This window comes from Marmota flaviventris, chromosome 16, assembly GCF_047511675.1.
Source record: "Marmota flaviventris isolate mMarFla1 chromosome 16, mMarFla1.hap1, whole genome shotgun sequence".
Taxonomy (NCBI): Eukaryota; Metazoa; Chordata; class Mammalia; order Rodentia; family Sciuridae; genus Marmota; species Marmota flaviventris.
This window is the reverse complement of record NC_092513.1, coordinates 12,879,325-12,900,050: the sequence shown is the minus strand read 5'-3', so window position 1 is coordinate 12,900,050 and position 20,726 is coordinate 12,879,325. Positions and strand designations below refer to the sequence as shown.

Genomic DNA, 20,726 nt, shown 5'->3' with positions numbered 1-20,726 from the left:
GATCTAAGTTTGGTGAAGAAATAGCTCATGACTCCATGTACATGTTGAATGTTAGTTGTAGATGAATTCAACATTGTCAATGTTAAATGTGCTGCAGGAAGAACCAGATCTCATGAAAGTCTCTTGCACACATTCCCCAAACCTTTTTTTTTTCTTTTTTCTGTCACTAGATTGAACTCAGGGATACTCCACTACTGAGCCACATCCCCAGCACTATTTTGTATTTATTCAGAGATAGAGATAGCACCTCGCTGTTGCTGAGGCTGGCTTTGAACTTGCAATTCTCCTGTCTCAGCCTCCCGAGCTGCTGAGATTACAGGTGTGTGCCACTATGCCCGGCTTCCCCAAACCTTTTGTGAAGAGTTCTTTTTAATTTCCTTAGTTGGTGGGTGTGCTGGTTGAAATACTCCACAGTCTTCCAGTTTTTGTCTCAGGACACTCTGGTGGTCTCAGTAACACCCCTACTTCAAGAGGAGAAGGTGGTTGTGGGCTTTAAAGCAGAGCATAATGCTCACCATGACTTTAGATCACCTGTAGCAGGTTTGTAAGAGGTGCTATGGCTGAGTGCACTTGCTGTACTTAGCAGAGACATAAAGAGAAGGAGGAAGTCAGTGGTTAGGGGGATGATCAGTGAGCATGAAATGAACAGGGTCAACAAGGCTTTTTTTTTTTTTTTCTGCTAATGAACTTGCTTTTCCAGACTCCTGAGATGTAGACATATTATATTTTTGAGTCCATTCTATACAAGCAATATGTCTCATCAAAGAATTCTTAAGAAATATTTGATGATCAGGGATCCATTCCTTGATTTTATTCTCATAGCTTTGCATTATGAGTTTCTGTTCGGGGATAAGGTATACATTGCCATCCTATGCATCTGCTGGTCCTGGCCAAGGGAAGTCCCCTATCTGGAGTAGTGGAGCTTTCTCCCTGACACCAGGGCTCAGGCGCTGCCTGGGGGTATTCGATGCCATCTTTGCTTTCTGTGTCTGTGTGCACACATGCCATCTTCCCTCTTGGTGTGTCTTTGTGTCTTTTCTCCTGTTCTTCTAAGGACACTGGTCATACTGGGTCAGGGCCCACCTAACTCTAGTATGACCTTATCTTAACCAATTAAATCTGCAGAGACCCTATTTCCTATTAGGGTCACATCACAGGTTACGAATCAGGAGTTCAACATGTCTTTTTGACCATGTCAAACTGATGCAATATGACTGTTTGCAATCTACAAAAAAGTCAATTTTGTATGACCTAAACAAAATCCTAATTGAAACAATATGTGGTAAATAAAACCGACTGATTTTGATTGGTGCTGTCAACCACTTGACCACTAATGTGAAGAGATAGTGCGACGTCTAGGCTCCGGACCATGGCCATTGTGGCTGACCAGGCCCGAGTTTGGAGATTCTGGGCAGAGTGGCACACAATGAAGACCTCACATGCCTTCGGACTCTTGTCCACAGGTCTCTTTACAACTGGCTCTCTTTCGGAATTTCCTTCTTCCTACCCAAGACCATTACTTTGTTGACCGAATGCAGTTGAGAACACTTTAAATACACATTGAAAATTCACCTCTCCTCTGTCTTCATTTCCAGGCCCAGGATGGATGCCTTGCGACTGGCAAATTCGGCTTTTGCTGTTGACCTGTTCAAACAACTGTGTGAAAAGGAGCCAGTGGGCAATGTCCTCTTCTCCCCAATCTGTCTCTCCACTTCTCTGTCACTTGCTCAAGTAGGCGCCAAAGGTGACACAGCAAATGAAATTGGACAGGTAACCACAGCCCCATGCCTTGTTTTGACGTTAAGCGGGGAGGCAGTTATCAGAATCCATGGGCAGGAACTAGAGAAAGAAATGGAGACTTGGTGGTCTGGGTCGATCAGGGTGGAGGGTTGTGTCATTTCCAGGATTCTCTTAACCTGTTTTTAAATGTGAAAGCTCATTTCTGTGTCCTGCAGCCCGTGCTTAGTATAGGCACATGGTTGTGATGGAGAAACTGGGGATCTTCTAGGCAATCACAGGGTGCCATTTGCTGGTGGCCTTCAGCAAGTCACCTGATATCTTTCATCTGTCATATTGCGAAGATTAATCAAGGAGGTACACTAAATGTTCCACTGAAAATACCCTGAGCAGAAAGAGTGTAAATTTACCCTCCACCTCCATCCTACGTTCAGACAGAACAAAGTTTTCCACATTAGTGCAAAATTTATTTATAGCTTTGTGCTTCATTTTAAGATGCAAGCATAATGCAAGCATTCTGTCCTAGAATTTATCCTCACTTATTTTAATAGAGAAGTCACATTTTAAATTATCTGCCTTTAAGTAGCAGGGACAAATAAATGAATTGTGTTTACATGTTTTGGATTTCTCTCGGTGGGGGGCTTACCATCCATTTAAGAAGCATGGCTAAGATGATGTGTTTTACATATACACACATATGTGCATAGATGTTTTAATTTCTTTTTGGCTGTGATTGACTATCTAGCTTTGTGTGGGTCTTAGACCTTAGATGAGATAATTTTCCTGATGGTTATGATTTTAAATCCTCATGTTCTTGTAGACAGTAGGTGAGTGTCCTCTTAATTTCATTCCTTTATTATTCCTAATATTGATTGCTCTAGGTTCAGCAATCTTTCTTTCCAGGAACTCATAAGCATTTAAAAAGGGATTACTTTCTTCTATTCCTAGTTGTCCTGACATTATGACCCATGAATGTCATTTAGGTCAGGGTGGAGAACTTAGGCTTGACACTGAGTGAGGTTTGAGGGAGAAACTTCAGTCCTGGGAAGAGGAGCTGCACCTTCTCATCTGACCTTGTCTCTGAACTGCCCCTCCCACGTTCCCTACCCCAAGTCCTGTTCCTCATTTCCTGTGTCCCTTTAGAGAAAGGCTGAGAAGAACACTTCCTGGTAGGGGGTCTGCTCCTCAACAACAATAAAGGAAGGTCTCCGTACAGGCAGCTGGTGCCCCAGCAGTAGTGCTGGGCTCTGTCATCTTCTGGGCTTGTTCGCTCATCATTCTGCAGGAGAGCTGAGCAGTGCCTGGACCAGCCAGTTTGGCCCTGCAGTGCAACCTGAGTTGTGGAGTCAAGGTCTGACCGTCCTGAGCTATGGAGTGAGGAGAGACTCGTCCTAGCTGAGGTCACATTTTTGCAGTGCCACAGAGCAGAAGAGATTCTTGACTGTTGTTTGGAACAAAATATAAGTTAGGAAGAAAATAAAAGGATTTAAGCCCTTCAAATGACAGCATCTGAATTTTAAATGGCTTAGACTATCACTGTAAGGATAATAGACAGTTTGAATCCAAGCATTTTAGGTGTTTTAAATGTAATACCTGTAAATCCTCAGAACTCAGAAAAGTAGGCATTCTCAGCTCATTTTACAGAGAGGCTGGTGAGGATCTGACAGCCTACAGAAGATTACCTTCCTAATAGGTGAAGGCTGGGATTCAAAGCAAGGCTATCAGACTCTCACTCTCCCAGGCAGCCCCCCCCCCCCCCATTTGTCAGAGGTGCAACAGCCCCTTTAGCACTTGCTAAAGCATCTCAGGGAGACTGGACTGCGGCTCTGGGCACCTCCCTTCTGGACTCAAACCTGCCTAGTGATTGTCTCTCTTGGTATGAATCTCTTGTTTCCGTCTCTAAATTGGATAGAAATTATAACCCAGCTTAATCTTCCCCAGGGGGGAGATCCTTTTGTGTGAGTGCTAAGTGGCATCATTTTGAAGAAAGGGCACATTTTCCTTGGTTTACTAAGAAGAGAATCTTTATGGTAGTGTTTCTCAGACAGGGACAATTTTTCCCTCCCCAGCCCACCCTGGGGACATCTGACAATGTCTGAATGTCTTGGCTGTCATGCACAGGAGGAGGAGTGCTGCTGGCACCTACTTGGTCAGGGAGGCTGCTAAGCATATGCAACACCCAGGGTAGGCCCTCACAGCAAAGAATTGCCCAGCCCCAAATGTCCACAGTGCTGAGGCCAAGAGGCTTGGCTTTATGGGAGCATCAGAACAAAGGGGCTCTGTGTGCTGAGGTGGCTGCCATCACAAGGTGTCCACTTCATCAGGAAGAGGAAATGCTTTTTGCTAATGAGCTGCTTCTCTTAACAGGTCCTTCATTTTGACAATGTCAAAGATGTGCACTTCGGATTTCAAACAGTCACCTCGGATGTAAATAAACTCAGTTCCTTTTACTCTTTGAAACTAATCAAGCGGCTCTACGTAGACAAATCACTGAACCCTTCTACAGTAAGTTGTTGAAAGCAATTAGCAAAATTTATCTTTTTCCTCCAGGAATGGCATTTCACATTGTCAGACCTGCAACATTCATTTCTAAGATGTTCTTTTTTGATTTAAGACTTCTTAAAATAGACCAGTCCCCCTGGAGAGGTTGAATGTTGTGGGACTCAACACCTTCTAGCTCCAAGTGGAGAGAGGCTTGTGGGCTTCCCTTTCCTCTCAAACACTCACACCTCCTATGCCTCTTCCCTGCTTCTTTTCTGAGAGAATGGGGTATTCAAATGGATCCCTGGAGACAAGAAGTGCAAAAAACTCTTGAGTTAAATTTCTAACTCCTCAATAGCTGGACATATGGCTCCAGGGTGTTTTAGGATTCCCATCTCATTTGTTTTTGTACAGAATGTTCTCCTGGTGTTCCTCAAAGATCAATTCAAAAAATAAACCATAAATTAGCACTCTTCATCAGCCACAAATTGGTTTTGTTTGTTTTACGTGGCTGGTCAGATGTGGGTCTATATAAGGCAGCTCTGGTTATTTAAGTTCAGCCATTTCTTGAAGCAGTCCTGTAAAGAACATTGTGATTCTTGATCCCAGGGTGTATCATACATAATATTTTAAAGTCTATTTGAAACACATAGCCAACAGTCTAGACTACAAGGAGATTCTCTCTCTAGTAAGAGTTGATTCAGTTCTTGTTTGGTTGGTCAGAATTTCAAACTTCCTAAATCTAAACGCTAGATCTCCATCAAAGCCTTTTTGTCATTATATTATACCTTTCTGCATTAGGTTTTTGTTTTGTTGAGACCCTTTGAGGACACATAAGTGGCTAGATATTGTTGTGAGTTTATTCTCGTTCCTTGAAGACACACATATGCGACCATTTTTGTTCTAAAAATCATCTGGGAAATTAAACAAAATTGAGATGTGAGTTGGTGCTGGGCATGGAAAAACTTTCATGGCCCCCAGGTGGTCCTTCAGGAGATACTTAATACATCTTTGTTGCAGAGAGGACAATGAAGGGCCTTCCTCTTGCTGAGCCTTTCTGAAGTTCTTGGTTGGTGCCTGTGACTCAGTCAGTCCCAAGGCTGAGTTGCAGTTATCTGAAGCTAAGTTAATTGGCTAAGGCCTTAGCTGCTCTGAAGAAGTGCAGGAGCCCTGTGCTTAGAAGTGAAGGGACATGACATTCAAGTTATTTTTAGTTTGGTTTAACCTTCATTTCAACATTTGGAATTTCAGCCAAACTAGGAGTTGCAAGGTTTTTGTTTTTAATTGAATTTTATATATTTTTAGATTGCTTTCTGTTGCTCTTCTTTCTGAGCTGATAGCTCCTGGAAATTTCTAGTTAAATAGTACAAACAATTGTAGTTTGAAGAGGGCTGATCTGCATCAGAACTACCTGGGTGTTTGTCAGAAAAGCAAATTCTTGGCCTCAGATGTCTTGATCAATAGTGTTTAGGGTTTTGCATTTTAAACAAGCATTAAGGTTAGAGCCACCGCTGTGATGTCTATAGCACTATGTTTCAAATTTTAACATGCAGATTAAATGCCTCGGAGTCTTGTTAAAATGTACAGTTTGAGTTGGTGGGTCTAGGGTGGGGCCCAAGATTCTTGATTTCTATCAAGATCCCAGATGGTGATGTGGCTCCTCATCCTTGGACCGTTATCTGAGTATCAAGGGTCTTTAGCATATTTATTTATTTCAAGAAGGATAATGATTTTCTGCTCATAGTTCTCTTCTCTGTACATTTTCTCTATGATATATACACATTTTTAATGTTTCTGAAATTGAAATTCATTTTTTTCTTATATCAGAATGCAACTCGTATTCAATTCAATTTGCTCAATTCTCATATTATTCAGTGGAATTTGAACAGAAAGCTGCCATTCATTTTGTAATTGTGCATATTTAACATAGTTTCTTTTTGTTTCCTGGAAGCAGATACTAAATTGGTGGATGCATTTAATAATTGATTTTGTCCTATAATTGAGTAAATGAAACAGTTCATGCTACCAAATTGGAAAGCGTACCCATGGTAATAGATATTTAAGAATCCTTTTGTTATAACTGTGTAACAATGTAATAGATTGATTATAGATTATGAGTACTTTGTCAATTTACAAACTGGATGTTTTTCAGGAGTTCATTAGCTCTACAAAGAGACCGTATGCAAAAGAATTGGAAACCGTGGACTTCAAGGATAAACTGGAAGAAACGAAAGGTCAGATTAACAGCTCCATTAAGGATCTCACCGACGGCAAGTATACTTTACTTGTTCTGCTGAATAATAGACCTTCCTTTCTCCTGAATCCTTGAGCCACTCATAAAAATTGAGCATCTGGAGGATTCCTTGGATGTTTGTATCCAGGCTCAATTTTGTCCATCAAGACATGTCAACAACTTGCCTTTCTAGGAATTTCTCATATCATCTCATTGCTTGGCAGAAATCAGTGGTATTTCAGTTTCGGTCCACTTGGCCTTGCCCTCTGATAAGCTGCCACACGCCCCAGTGGAGCCACAGCTGTGCCTCTAACAGAGGGGTTTTGGGCAAAGCATGAGGCCAGTTTTAAAGTCTTAAAGTCTGGAAATGGAAGGATTGGTATAATTTGATGATCCTTGATATCACTCCTGGCTCAAAAATTCTACCAACTTATTAAAGAGGACAAAAGGTCTTATTCACAGATAAACACAGGAAGACAAAATGAGAAAACAAATGCAGTGAAGGCACATTCTGAGCCTCACCATCCTTATGCTGCTGTGCTCTCTGATAGTCCCATGTCCCTTGGCAGCACCTCTGCTCAGTGCTTCCCAGGATTCTCCCTGTTTAGACCCCTCCACCCTCCATTAAACCTCCCAGTGAATTGCCTTCCTTGATAGGAAGAAGTTGGAAGTGAAGTGACTTGGATGGCAGGCCAATGACTATGTCCTTTTCCAGGGGCTATATTTATAGTATTAATTTAGGGAGGGAAGCCTAAGGCAGACCCTACTGGTGTGGAAGGATACTCTTCCGGGGATACTTCCTTCGTGAATGAGCAGAGCCCAGAGCGGTCTGCCTCTGTGCTGACTCATGAATAATGAGGTCCACTAGTAAGGACATGGAATCGACGGGAACTCTGGAGTAATTTAGGACCTAGGTTCAAATCCAGGCACTACAACTTATCAACTATGGTATTCCATAACAATTTATGGAACTGTAAAATAGCAAGGGGAGCATGCTATTTAATCTATTTTAATTTTCATGTGGTTGTTGTTAGAATCAAATTAGATAACATATACCAACAAATGGTAGATATAGATGCATACACATGTGCACACTTGCATACCTACCTATATTTACATTATTGAAATAAATTTTCTTGGTTTCTTCTGTAAAGAGAAACTTTGATATATATATATAATACTAGGTTGAGCACATCTTTAAAAATCATAAACAAAAGGCAGCTCCTGCTTCAATTGCTGTGTTATAACTTTGCTTTTAGAATTCCTAAGCTATTGTATTTTCTTCAAATAGACGTTTGTTTTAAAATCATAATGCATTTGAGGTTTTTGACTGGAGAGGTAGTTGAGTGAAAAGACTTCTAAATTTGGAAATGGAGGCTCAGGATTTAAATTGAAGCTTTGCCACTTACTGGATTAAAAAATCTGTATTCTTCAAGTTTCTCCAATAAAACTATTATGTGTTCAACACACATATCTGGCAGGACCAGATACATAATTTGCACAGTGAGAAAACAAAAATGCAGGATTTCAATAAAATCCTTTACTGAAAATTTTATTAAAAATCTTAAGAATGTGATAGCAGAACATGAAACCAAGTACAGGGTCCTTTTCATATGGTCCAAGCCCAGGAAGTGGGATCCAAGAATTGATGTGAAAATCTTTGTAAAAATGTCAAGTGCTATTCAAATATGGGGATTTCTTTGTATTACGAGATTATCACTGTTGAATTGCTTTGTCTGTTGAGAATTTGAGAGCCATAATAATTGCAGCTGTGATTGAGCTTCTGGTGATTAAGTTGACTCTGGAACAAATAACCTGCCTGCAAGGAGTACCCCTGGGAGAGGAGTAGAGAGGCGTAGGGTGAAGGGAAGGGCCTGTCTTGGCGTCAGCCCCTTGGCCTCTCTGAGCCCAGTTTCTTCAACTTTAAAATGGGGATGATGATCTTTGTCTTATAGGGCCATTGTGAAAAAAGTAAGATAATATATATGAAAAGGCTGAGCACAGGGCCAGGCATACAGCAAGGGACCATGAATTTGCCCAGGAGCACAAGAAAATCTGACTTGCAATCCTATTAGGCCTTACATGGTGCCAGTCCAGCAAGCAGTAAATCCCCAGTGACTGAACATGCATGTGTGTAACCGATGTAGTTTGGAAGGGTAACTGCTCTTTTTGGTTTTCTAAAATTGTTTGCAGGCCACTTTGAGAACATTTTGTCTGACAACAGTGTAAATGACCAGACCAAAATCCTCGTGGTTAATGCTGCCTACTTTGTTGGAAAGTGGATGAAGAAATTCCCTGAATCAGAAACAAAAGAATGCCCTTTCAGAGTCAGCAAGGTATGTGGCCATATGGGATGGTTCAAGGATCCTAGTCCAGATCCTACACATTATGGCAATGGAGAGGTGTGTGTGTGGGGAGGGGGTATCGGAATTCATTCCAACAAGGAAAATGAGGGCATGGGGCCTTCAGCAAGAAAGGAAGAGGAATGGAAAGAAAAAGAGCAAACTAAATCCTTCTAGCAGAAGCCTTTGGGTTATTGTGAGACCCGGACCACTTAGGAATCTTTTTCCTGACTATCTACTCTATGATCTCAATTTCTCACCTATTGATAGTGAAGCACATGATTTGAATATGAAATTAATTAACTAATTTCAATGCTGGGGATGGAACCCAGTGCCTCACAAATGTTAGGCAAGCTGTCTATCACCAAGCCACACCCCCAGCCCAGTTTGGATATTTTAATGTCTAACTTAAAAGATGGTTTGAAGCACTTCTTGACTTTCTGAAGAAAAAAGTCCAGCTTACCCATCTGCAACAGGGCAGGGTGAGAAGCTTGTTTTGCAGGGCAGTCTCATTAATAGTGTTGAGGTGACTATGTGAAAAATAACTCAGACATAGGTGAAGCACCTCTTTTGTAAAAGAAACGAAATAGCTGAGACTGGAAAATTGACCCACTTCATGGGAGAACCCAGGACAACGCAGGGATCCATATGAAGATGTGGTTTGGTGAGTGGCGTGAAGAAGTTAGACCCACAGCAGTCTTTGAGTCTCTGCCATAATTGAAGGTAGCTTATTAACCCTGACGAATCTACGCATCAATTCTAATTTTTCTGAGCCACGAGTACCTGGCATCGATCACTTGTTTTTGCCTAATAAGCAGCACCTTAATGCTAGAATTCAGGAGAAAAGCCCTTTGGGATACAGGCTCATGGGACTGACTTCCGTGCCTTTTGCTTTTTTCCATGGGGTTTTAGTCATACATTGCCCACCCTCAAGTATACTTTTTCCAGTAAAATCTAATCATTTGCTTTTTTTTGACCTCCACTGGTGTGTGGGCTTTATCACGGCATGAGGGTGGTGCTTTTATATCTCAGTGTCTGTAGTTCCTGGCAGATTCTGACATACCATTAAGGTTGTCTGCAAATTTGTTGAATGAATGACCTGTCAATCCCCAAAACTCAGTTTGTAGTGCTGGGAACTGAACTCAAGGCCTCACCTATGGTAGGCAAGAGCTCTACCACTGAGCTGCATCCCCAGCCCCTCAGTTTATTTAAACAGTCAATATGAGACACAACCTCATTGGGTTTTATTGGGATATTTTTCCAGAAGAGGCCAACAACCACCATTATTGCTTTTTACCTACTCAAAATATCCAGGGTGTGGAGGGGAGCCAGGAGGTCCTCCTTCCACTTCCTCTTCCTGAGCTTAGCTTCCCAACTGCAGTGGTCTTCTCAAAGCTCACTGCTAGGGACAGGACTGACTGCACCAGAGGCCTGCCTGGGAACCAAGGACACATTGGATTCTTCACACTCTGAAGTTTTCACTTACGGTTTCTTCAGATTTAATCATGGCCTTGGAACTTCTTAGTGTTGTCTTTCCTTTGGAGCTGAAGTGGAATGTGACCTTACAGCCTCTACAGAGTCATGAAGCCAGCCTCCTCTAGCTCATTTGACTGGTGATTGGTTCTCCTTCAGAGGAAGGGTTGGCAAAGGGTCCCTGGGCCTGCTGAAGTGAAATCTAAAACGTGTTTTAATGGCATCACTCTTAAGGTCCCAGGGCCACACACAATTCATTTATGTTTCATTTGCATCTTATGCACATAGGATGAAGGTGATTTCACGCAGCATTTTTAGTGCTCTGTATTTTGCCCTGTCACATGAGGTCATGTGTGGAACTTTCATGTTAGGCACAGTTTTCATATAGGCATGAGGGTGGTGCTCATAAACTTTTGGAGTTTAGAGCATTTGGGGTTTTCAGGCTAGAGGTGCTTAATCTGTATTTATATTGTATTTTCTGGGATAGTTTTTATTTAGTCCTGTTTTCAAAACATGTCTCAATGCGTGTTTCAGAAAATGGGATTGTTGTGCCTAAATTCAGTGCTGACAAGTGAAATCGATGATAGCTTTTGGAGGACACAACTCTGTGGCATGTTCAGAAACTGTTGGCAGTCTAGCCTGATGGAAATTTTTAGACAAATCTATATCTTCTTAAAAAAATGGAAGAATTATCAGTAAATTTTTAAAGCAACATGTTTTCCTATCGTAATTCGCTTTCTGGTTATACTTTAGCACTGAAGTTTTCAATCATCCATCAGTCAAATATTTAGTAAACAGGTACTATCTGGTGGGATATCCCAGGATCAAGACATGACTGTATCTGCCATGACTATATTCCAGTTGAGGTGGGAGGTGAAAAGATAACCACAAAATATTCCTAGCACTGTGGCAAGTGCTAAGATAGAGGTATGTACAAAAAGCAAAATAAGGAAGGCATAGCTGTGTTTTGAGAGCGGTGCTGGGTAGGGTGCGGCTTACTGTTTGAAAAATCCCAGAGAGGTACAGGTTTTACTGTGATGTTATCCCTGAAGGACTGACATGAAGCTGGAAGTCTCCCCCTAAAGAGATTAGGTTAACAGGAAACTACCTGTGGGAGGTGCATATGAAGACAGTAAGTTACCCTAAACTATATCAGTCTTTCGCTTAGTATGAATTAGTTTTTCTTCAGAAACCCTCGGTAGCAGATGTAGGAGACTGGATCCTGGGAGCCCAGAGAGGGAAAGGCCTGCATGGTCCTGGGAGATAGAGGCCTGAGGGTTATAGCCCTTTCACAGCCCTGTTGCAAGAGGAGCGTGGAGTGTATGGAAGCTGGAGGAAGGGACTTTCAGAAAAAAGAAAAAAAAAAAAAAAAGAAAACTCTCATCTTTTAAAATCATGAAATATTTCAATCACACAAAAAATTATAGTGAATAATAAAAGAAACACAGTGTACCTACCAACCAACTTCATGAACTTAACATTTTGTCTTAGTTATTTTAGAGAGTTAAAAAAAAAAGTCACAACAGCTGGGCTGCTGTGTGTGTGCCCCCACCTCCCACCCTGCTGATTCTCTTCTCTTCCTCCCTCCCCAGCCATAGCTATTATTATGAATTTTCCAATCTCCTCGTTCCACTGACAAGGAAACAGAGACTTAGGTCGAGAGACTTGCTCTAGATTGTAGCATCTGCTTGTGTCACATTTGGGACCAAGACCTGGTCTTCATATCTCCAATCCAGACTCTCCATCTGCTCAGATCTGAGTAGGTACAAGACAGGGGGAGAGGTCTCAAAGACAAATAGAGAGGGCAAACCAAATACGGTTTTGTCCTTCTATATGCCACATCTTTTTTGATTAGGCATTTTTAAGGAAGCACTCTGTAAATAGGTATGTGGGTTTGCAAGTAGAATTTACTTTGAAGTCAGCTCCACCAAGACTTTGTTTAAAGATCTCAAAAATCATAAGTATCTATAGACACTAACTTAAACTTTTCATATATTTTTAGACTGTCTTACTGCTAATATTTTATATATGCAAATACAGTACTATATATAGTTTATATAATATATAGCACATAGAATTATAAAGGACATGGATAATTTTTGAAAAGGATTTATAAACTTAACACAGGTCAGTGCTTGATGGTTTGGGTGCAGTGTGGCTCGAATCCCAGAGGCTGGATCATGAGCCACAATGATCCAAAACCATATGAACAAATTTGTGTGTATATAGCTATCTTCCTATTTTTTATGTATTTATGTGTGTTCCTGTGTAAGGGTGTGGTGTGTGTATTTATGTTTTTGTGTATGTATGGTGTATATATATTTGTGCTTGAAAGTAATTGCTTGTTAACGTGTCCAAACTTGTCTCCTGTAACAGACAGACACCAAACCTGTGCAGATGATGAACATGGAGGCCACATTCTGTATGGGCAACATTGATGACATCAACTGCAAGATCATTGAGCTTCCTTTCCAAAATAAGCACCTCAGCATGCTCATCCTGCTACCCAAGGATGTGGAAGATGAGTCGACGGGCTTGGAGAAGGTGAGGAGGAGGCAGTGCTTATGTACAGGGAGGCAGGAGCCCTGCCATGGCAGAGAGGGCAGAGAGGCCCCTGGACTGAGCTGTGTGGGGCATGAGAAGCCCGCGGCCAACTGCCTCACACACCACTGGCTCAGTCATCTCCAAGGGCTTCAGGGGCCTTTCCTCTTTAATATGAGAACAGCCAACTTTTATTTGGCACTTAGGATGTGCCAGGAATGGTGCTTCATTCCCCATGTGCACGATCTCATTCAATTCTTCCGGCAGCCCTGTGGTTAGAAACAAGGAGGAAACTGAGGCACAGAGGGGTAGGTACCCAGTCCATGGTCATAGAACTAGTCAATGATATGTAGACCCAGGATCTGAGCCTGGGAAATTGGAGGTACGTTCTCTCCCCTAGGCGAGGAAGCCTCCCTCATGTCAGCGGGAAGAGCCCAAAAGGCTATGCGCTGCGTGGCCCACTGTCTTGAGAACAGAAGCTTCATTTATTTCTTTATTAGCACACTATTTTAGTTTTAGGTTTTCAGAAAAACAAGTGGAAAGTACAGAGGATTCCCCTATGCTCTCTCTCCCTCTCCCAATCCTATAGTTTCTCCAGTTATTAGCATCTTTCATTAGGGTGGTACTTTTGTTATAGTTGAAAAGCCAATACTGAAATATTTTTTTGAAATTTTCTTTGCTTTTTATTTTATTTAATTTTTTGGTGCACTATAATTATACACAACAGTGGGACTCGTTATGCCATAGTCATACGTGCACATAACAATTTGATCAATCTCATTCGCCAGTATCTTTCCTTCCCCTCCCAGCATTGATACATTATTATTAGCTAAAATCTACAGCTTACCTTAGGGTTAATTCTGTGTAATAAATTTGAAACACACACACACCCACACGCACACACACACCCACACAAGATTTTATTATGCTTCAAATTTATGTATTATGCAGGTTATTGTATTATTATGTTATTTTATAATATAAAAGTTTATATATTTTTATGTGATATCAATTATGATATTATTACACTTATTCAGATTGTTATAGCCACAAAGTTCAATGAAAGTGGCAGATCTATCTGCTTGTGAATGAGCTTTAATTTCCCACTGGGCTCAGTCTCTGCCCAGCTGCCTGAGGCACCCCCCCTTCCCTCTGGGACCTCCCCTCCCTGGCTTCTGTTCTAGCTCTCCTCATCTGGGCCTCAGCCCTGGGCCGTGTGGGCCGTGGGTCTACATATCTATGAAGAGGGGTCTACCTATGAAGGGGGTTCTCGAAGAGCAGAGGTTGTGTGTGTTCCCAGTTAGGCCTCTGGTACTAACCAGTCCCCCCCTTACCTGTTACTGTCACCTCCATCCTTTTATGACCTGAATGAATTTCTGTCCTCATTCTTCTTTGATGTATTATTCTCTTATTTCATGTCTTGATCTTTCGCGATTATTCAGTTGTCTTGGATTTTACCTTACTTAAAATACTCTCATAAATGTGTCAGTATTTTTCTTAAGGAAATAGAACTAAAGAAAATGGTCTTTTGAGACTCGGAAAGAAATGTGTAAGAATACACATTGGATGAGTTTGTGATGGCGGCCATAACAAAGAACCCCACCCCGGGTGGCTTCAATAACACACATTTATTTTCTCACTGTTCCAGAGGCCACAGTCCTGGGGTTGGGGTGTTGGCAAGTTGGTTCCTTCTGGGGGCTGCAAGGAGAGTGGGCTTGTGTCTCTCGCCTGGCTCCTGGCCGTGGCTGGCAGCCTTTGCTGTCCCTTGGCGTGTCCACACTCCACCCTGTTGTCTTCCTTCACCTTCACATAGCTTTCTCCCTGTGTGTGTGTCTGTCTCTGTCCAATTTCTTACTTTTTATAAGGAACTCAGTCAGATTAGAGCCCACCCTAATGGCCTCATTTTAGCTAATTATACCTGCAGTTGACCTTATTTCAAATAATGTCACATTCCGAGGTACTTCCCACTTTACCGCCCATGACTTGAAGAATGACTCAAGTTCAAGTTCCAATTTTAAAAAGAATAACTTTACCTTTAATTTGAGTTGTTAAATTTCATGCCGTGCCCAGCCCATGGGTATTCTAGATTTCTTTATAGAGAAATTATAATAATAATCCAGGGGGGAGGGGGGAGGGTGGAGGATGGGAAAGGCAGCGGAGCACAACAGACACTAGTATGGCAATATGTAAATCAATGGATGTGTAACTGATGTGATTCTGCAATCTGTGTATGGGGTGAAGGTGGGAGTTCATAACCCACTTGAACCAAAGTGTGGAATATGATATGTCAAGAAATTTGTAATGTTTTGAACAACCAACAATAAAAAATTAAAAAAAAAAACATATGATAAAATTTCAATTGTAGAATTAATATGGTATTCACTTCAAATTTCCTTAATTAAGTTTAATTTTCTCATAGTAAAATTTGTAAATGTTTCTCAAGAATGAAAAGTGGCATAATCCTGAAGAAAATATTATTTGTCAATGTCACTGAAATAAAGAATATCATGATGAATTTGCAAAAAAAAAAAAATAATAATCCAGGAAATATGTATAAAAACCTTTCTAGTTTTATATTCATTTCACTCTCGTGTGTACAGCATTATACCCCATGCATCTGTTTTCTGAAAAGCTAGTTTGTAATTTAAAGCAAACCAATTAAAACCATGCCCTCATAACTTTCAGGGCAGAGGGAGCACTGTGGTAGGGGAGGAGGAGAACAGAGCCCGTGGCTGGTGGGTCTTACAAGAGACACTGGTTCCTATCAGAAGTACTCCACCATCTCTGATGAAGCTCCACCCAGGCTGCTGCAGAATCAGACTCATGAAAACTCTTTATGTTTTCCATCAAGCAAGGTCTCTTACAGTGGGAGATACATAAAACTAAATTCCTTTCCTTTCTGTCCTTCAGATTGAAAAACAACTCAACTCAGAGACGCTGTTGCAGTGGACCAATCCCAGCACCATGGCCAATGCCAAAGTCAAACTCTCCCTTCCCAAGTTTAAGGTGGAAAAGATCATTGACCCCAAGTCTAGTCTGGAAAACCTGGGGCTGAAAAATACCTTTAACGAAGATACATCTGATTTCTCTGGAATGTCAGAGACCAAGGGAGTGGCCCTGTCGAATGTCATTCACAGAGTGTGCTTAGAAATAAATGAAGATGGCGGGGAGTCCATTGAGGTGCCAGGATCCCGGATCCTGCAACACAAGGATGAATTTAACGCCGACCACCCATTTATTTACATCATCAGGCACAACAAAACCCGAAACATCATTTTCTTTGGCAAGTTCTGTTCTCCTGAAGTGGCTTAGCCCAAGTTAAGACCCACTTGACTTGTCTCTGGATGCAGATTTCTATAAACTCTGCATCCAGAGATTCATTTCCTAGAAACGATAAATTGTTACTGTTGCTAGATCAGGAAGCAGCTGGTCCTTGTCATGTGTAGCCCTCACACAACAGGCCCTTATTTTCTAATTCTTTCTTTTGTTTCCTTTTTTCCCCCCATAAAAAAAAGGACATATGCTTTTAATGAAAAGGAATTGCCTTAGAGGAAAAATATTTATTCTTTATTTGTCAAACTGTCCAGGATTCTGGAGAGACATACAGTGTTCCATACAGAAATTCCTATAAGGAAGGTCTGTAGGATCTTATACCCAGAACTTTGCCTTTCTTCACAGGGATATAGAATACTCTAGATACTCTCACTTCCCGAAAGTCTAAAGAAACTATGGTGCATAGGACCTACAAAACTTGGACCCCTGTTTTCTCTACTATAGGCACAGAAGTCCTTATGTTAAGCCTTGAGAGATACATGTATTTTCAAACTCTGAATGTTTGGGATTTTTAGAAAGATATATTGCACATCGGGCCTAGCACTTTTGGTATGTTATGGAGCTTCATCAACAGAGTCTGAAACAGTACTCTGTAAATCAACACCCTAACATTATTTCTGCAACAAAATATAAAATATTCACATAAAACAGACAAATCAAGACTCCAGTCCATAAGTGGTCAAATTTTGCTGACAAATGAGTATGTCACTAGCTTATGAAAACAGTTTGCAGAACTTTTATAGTGAAATGTTGGATAAAGTAGCTGAAATGTGAGACCCCAAGGAGAAGCTCAGCTTTATTAAAAAAATTTTGACTTTCATTTTTGAGAGCAGTCCCACCTGGTCATTTGGTTGCTGCTGGACTGGTGGCAGGGTCTTCTAGCTGACTCAGAATGGTTTGGATGTTGGACACCATGGGCTTAGAATCCACAGGGATTCATAATAGCCAACAAAATCATTTTATGAATGTTAAAGGGACTTGTCTCTTTGTCTAATGTGATAAATAGTGGAAAAGGAAAGGAATCTAAAACCTTTAGAAGTAAAGCTATTTACTTCTAAAGGAGGACATGGAGCTGATATCCAAATGTTTTGACACATTTTCTTTTCAGCATATGGCTATAGTTAATTTAGATTGTGACTTTGTAATCTACATTGATAGTAATTGTAAAGTGTTTCTGGTTGGCTATTTATGTTGCAGGCTCATGTATTAATTCACTACCAAAAGGATATATTTACTGCAGATTTTGTGACAGCCTTCCTTCATCTGTTCCTTGCCATTCATTGTAAATAGGTTTTTCCTCATCTGACGGTTCAATATTGCATTTCTTCTGTGCTATTGACAATAAAATATTATTGAATTATGTATCTTGATTTCTTTATCACTAAATTAGAATTACTGTTTTAAAACAGAAACAAGCCATGCTTTTTACATTCCTGTGTATAATTTTTTTTTTTTTTAGGGATTGAGGTAAACTAAAAAGAAGTAAGGATAATTACTGCCTATTTTAGTTAGTATTCCATTGCCATGACAAAATACCTGAGAAAAACAACATAAAGGAGGGAAAGTTATTTTGGCTCATGGTTTCAGAGGTTTTAGTCCATTGTTAGCTGGCTCCATTGTTTCTGGGGTGGTGGCAGTACATCACGGTGGAAGGGCATGGTGGAGCAGAGCTGCTTACTTCATGGTGGCCAGGAGAGAGAGAGAGAGAGAGAGAGAGAGAGAGAGAGAGAGAGAGAGAGAGAGAGAGAAAGAGAGAGAGAGAGAGAGAAAGGGGCCAAGGATAGATCCTTCCAGGACATGCTCCCAGTGACCTACTTCCTTCAACTAGGCCTAGCATCCTACAGTTTCCACCCACTCCCAATATTTCCTTCAACTATGATCTCATCCATGGGTAATCCATTGAGATCAGATTCCCTTATGATACAATCACATCCTAAGTCACTTCTGAACATTGCCGCATTGGGAACCAAGACTTCAACAAGGAACCTCTGGGGGACATTCCAGATCCGAACTGTAATGCTACCCTTTTCTCCTTCTGTTCTGGCCAAGGGCTTTTGTGCCCCATTCATCCAAGGGAAGAAAGGACCAGGGTGGGGAGGGGGTGATATGACTTTCAACCCCTGAAGAGTCACATGACTCCAAGGCCTTAGGAGGACATGGAGCTGATATCCATCCCTTTTCACCTGGGTCCTTCCCTCAAAATGTAACTTTATTAAGTAAGCTGTGCAGGTTTAAGCTATTTGCTTTTCTTATTAAGTGCATTTTTCTCAGTGCCACATTCATTTGTTTTAAATGGTTCGTGTCGTCTCTGAATCTCAGAGTCAATAGCCCCCTTCTGTTGCTGCAGCGTTCTTGGACTGATGTGTGTTCTCTTGCAATAAAAGTGGAGTCTGAATGCTGATCAACACCCCCCTGATCTAAAAAAGGCCATTTGTGCAGGATTCCTGAGAGTGGCCCCAACCAACCTTTGCCACTCTTGGCTCATCTTCCTTATCTTCCCAGGTAATGATAGAGAAGATGGGATGACAGTGAAAACAGACTTGAGTGTTTAGAGGAAGGGCAGTATCAAGGCTCAGTATCCTGAGCCAAGCGTTCAGGGCGCTTCCATTGTCTCCTGAAACTTGGGAAACACTGAACTTTTTGACTAACACTTGCCTGGGACAGTCTACAACTGGGCTTGGGGGTGTTCTGTCCTTTAGGGGTCATTTTTATTGTTACTTCTGGGAGGACATCTCTAAACACCCACAATGTCCAGAACAGGCCCCACCACAGAGCTATTGGGTCCACAAGACCAATAGTGCAAAGGAGAGAGGGCCAGGCCTCTACCCAAAGGACAGGTGCAGTGTGCAGGGTCCCTAAGACAGAGCATGAAGAAGGCCGGAGCTGGATGGAGGAGGAAGGACACCTGTGAGCTGTCAGCCACAGTGAGGTGGGAGTAGCCGGGCTTGGTCATTTTGAAGGAGACTCTGTTCAGAGGATCTGTGCAGTGAGGGTGAGGGGCCTCCAGAGGACCCACAGAACACCATGAGGAAGAGCCAGCCCTGGGTGCCTGGCATGTCCCACAGGAGATGGCCACGCACCAGTCTCCTAAGGCCCCTCTGCTCAGCCCTCTGCTTCCTGCCCTTGCCCCACTGAGGTGTGAGAATGGGGAGGAGGGATGGGAAGGGGAGAAATGGTGAGCAAGGCCACTTCCGCTGCCTTTCCCCGTGGGTGAGTGAGCCTCGGTCACAGCCCAGCTGTGGTGGATGGCCAGGCTTTAAATCAGAAGAGACTGAATCCACATTTAGATTTCTGGGCTTGATCATTTCTGAAAATGTCTGGTAATGTCTGAAAATGGCTGGAGAAGCTTTAGTCTGGGGGATTTCGTCTGGGGGATGGGAAGAAGATCGGGCAGAGCTGGGCTGAAAAGGCATCGGAAAGAAAGAATTGGGTTGTGCTTTGCCAGCACCCTGCCCAGGGCAGCCCACTGATAAACTGAGGCTATGCTACCCTCAAAAAAACTCAAAGAGGAGACCGTGACCCCCTCTCACCAACGAGGAGCTGACAATGGACAAGACATTTAATCAGCTCACGGTCACAGCTGAGTGTTGGTGGCCAGATCTGAACCCCTGCACACTGCGGCCAGAGACAGAGCTCCCGTGCTCGATGCCCCCATCTTCCAACTGGCACTAATCACTGGCAAATGGACATCCGGGTACCTGAGAGAATTCCTCTCTCTTTCATATCTTCTCTCTTTTCAAGTTTCCGAATATTTTTTTTTTAATTTTTTATTGTTGGTTGTTCAAAACATTACAAATTTCTTGATATATCATATTTCACACTTTGATTCAAGTGGGTTATGAGCTCCCATTTTTACCCCATATACAGATTGCAGAATTACATCAGTTACACATCCATTGATTTACATATTGCCATACTAGTGTCTGTTGTGTTCTGCTGCCTTTCCTATCCTCTACTATCCCCCCTCCCCTCCCCTCCCCTCCCCTCCCCTCCCCTCCCCTCTTCTCTCTCTACCCCCTCTACTGTCATTCATTTGTCCCCCTTGTATTATTTTTCCCTTTCCCCTCACTTCCACTTGTATGTACTTTTGTATAACCCTGAGGGTCTCCTTCCATTTCCATGCAATTTCCCTTCTCTCTCCCTTTCCCTCCCACCTCTCATCCCTGTTTAATAAGTTTCTGAATATTTGTTTCATCTTGGCAGCTCTTTTCTTATCATCCAGAATAATCTCGGTGTCAGAGGGTCCACCAGCCACGGGCTTAGTCAGGGCACTTGCCTACTCTCACAGCAACTGTAGAGTCAGGGGCTAATTCCCCTGCAGGGAAAGGGCAGGAACCCAGGTCAAAGTTGTGACTGTCCCGGGTACTGGGGACCCCATGGCTTGATGGCAGCAGGGCCCAGGACGTTACTGCCTGTGCGGTCTTCTGATGGGCCAGCGTGTAGCTCAGTAAGTTCTGCACCTCCCTGTTCTGGTCCATAGGGACAGCCAAAGGCAGCCTGCTCCACGCCACCCCTTCACATCACGAGGAAATGGCAAACTTCACAGAGTGCTTTCCTGAGTGCTTGAAATTGGGAGGGTGAGCACC

At 42.2% G+C, this 20,726-nt stretch overlaps 1 protein-coding gene across 1 annotated transcript; it reads left to right on the top strand.

Annotated features, from left to right (window-relative positions):
- The first annotated feature begins 1,602 nt into the window (after window positions 1–1,602).
- On the top strand, window positions 1,603–16,263 carry Serpinb5 (serpin family B member 5). The gene is made up of 6 exons (XM_027949089.2): window positions 1,603–1,770; window positions 4,105–4,242; window positions 6,371–6,488; window positions 8,645–8,787; window positions 12,643–12,810; window positions 15,718–16,263. Exons 1-6 carry the CDS (start codon window positions 1,603–1,605, stop codon window positions 16,117–16,119), a joined length of 1,137 nt encoding a protein of 378 aa, XP_027804890.2. The 3' UTR covers window positions 16,120–16,263.
- Window positions 16,264–20,726: the final 4,463 nt, after the last annotated feature.